This window comes from Austrofundulus limnaeus, unplaced genomic scaffold, assembly GCF_001266775.1.
Source record: "Austrofundulus limnaeus strain Quisiro unplaced genomic scaffold, Austrofundulus_limnaeus-1.0 Scaffold10, whole genome shotgun sequence".
Lineage (NCBI taxonomy): Eukaryota > Metazoa > Chordata > Actinopteri > Cyprinodontiformes > Rivulidae > Austrofundulus > Austrofundulus limnaeus.
The window spans coordinates 3,635,357-3,636,559 of record NW_013952412.1 but is presented as its reverse complement, the minus strand read 5'-3'; the positions used below and the strand labels follow the sequence as shown (position 1 = coordinate 3,636,559).

Sequence of the window (1,203 nt, the reverse complement as noted above, 5' to 3'; positions counted from 1 at the left end):
GAAAAGTCCTCTGTAAAATCGTTTCAAGTAAGCAGTGGGATGACTCCCACGCAGCACTATATTGAAAGAGATTGTCTGTGTGCAAAATGAAATCAGTCCTTAATTAGTGTGCATGCTAAATTACACTGCATTTGTCACCAAACAAAAAAATGAATTAGCAAGGTTTTGTGTATGAAAGTGTTTAGTGTGTTATTATGCTTTTGATTGTGAAGCTTATGACTGAGGTGGGTAATGTATTAGTATGTCATGGTCACACACTTTGTATCCACTTGAGGTGTTAACATCGAGTTGCTGCCAACCTCTCTTTAACTCTGTTTCCGTCATATATCGTTTCTCACAGTCCAGCAGGTTAAAGTCCGCATCAAAGCAAATCTCAATCTGCCCCAAAGTCTGGTAMTCAGCATTCTGTCAACAACAAAGGAAAAGACTATAAAAATCAACCAATTTTTTTTAAAGAAGCACCAAACAATGAAATACAGCAATAATTTTTTGAAAGAAATTGTCTATACCTTTCTCAAAAAGGCACACTGGATCTTTGGTTTGATGCCATAGAAATTTTGGATCACCTCTTCAATTTGTGAAAACTGCAAAGAAAAAAACAAAACAAAAACACAAGACTATTAACGGGACAGATTTCAGTCGATAAGAGTGTTTTAAACATTGTTTTTTCAATTTTCCAATCAAATGTTAAATACAAACAGACTTACACTGTAGAAGGTTGTGTTAGAAGGGATAATATCAAACTTTTTCAGGAGGCTGTGAAAAGAAAAGCTCCATGTTTAAAATCAATCAAGAATCACAAATCAGTTATCAAGGATCAGAAACATAAACACCAAGAGCTATGTAAGATTCTGAGTCAAGACTAATGTTTGTAAGAAAAGAAAATAAGGATGTTTCTATGCTAAATATGTAAAAAAAAATCAAATTGATCTTCACCCGCTCAAATCCATTTTATGATACAATTCCAGTGCTTTGCTGAAGTATTTATGTTCACTGTTCAATGAATCTGCTTTGGCTGCACATGTCCCATGTTTGTTCCACTCGTACTTCCTGTTGAAAAAAAAAAAGATACAGGCTAAAACAAAAAGTTTTATTTTTTTTATCAATCTCACAACAAAATATATGGATAATCTGTATCTTAATTTAGAAAACTAAAAGTGCTTCACAAAATCGAATATATTTTTTCTAAAAATCTATGTATAC

General features: G+C 32.9%; 1 protein-coding gene across 4 annotated transcripts in view; it reads right to left on the bottom strand.

The window, feature by feature from the left end:
- rnaset2 (ribonuclease T2) overlaps positions 1–1,203 on the bottom strand; it is a 7,568-nt gene continuing 6,365 nt past the window's right edge. For all 4 annotated transcript variants that reach the window (XM_014001868.1, XM_014001869.1, XM_014001867.1 and 1 more), the window contains exons 7-10: positions 937–1,050; positions 708–756; positions 510–584; positions 1–405 (exon numbers count right to left, since the gene is read on the bottom strand). In XM_014001868.1, the coding sequence (XP_013857322.1) occupies positions 214–405; positions 510–584; positions 708–756; positions 937–1,050 (430 nt within the window). In that variant the 3' untranslated portion in view covers positions 1–213. The remainder of the gene's footprint in view (positions 406–509; positions 585–707; positions 757–936; positions 1,051–1,203) is intronic.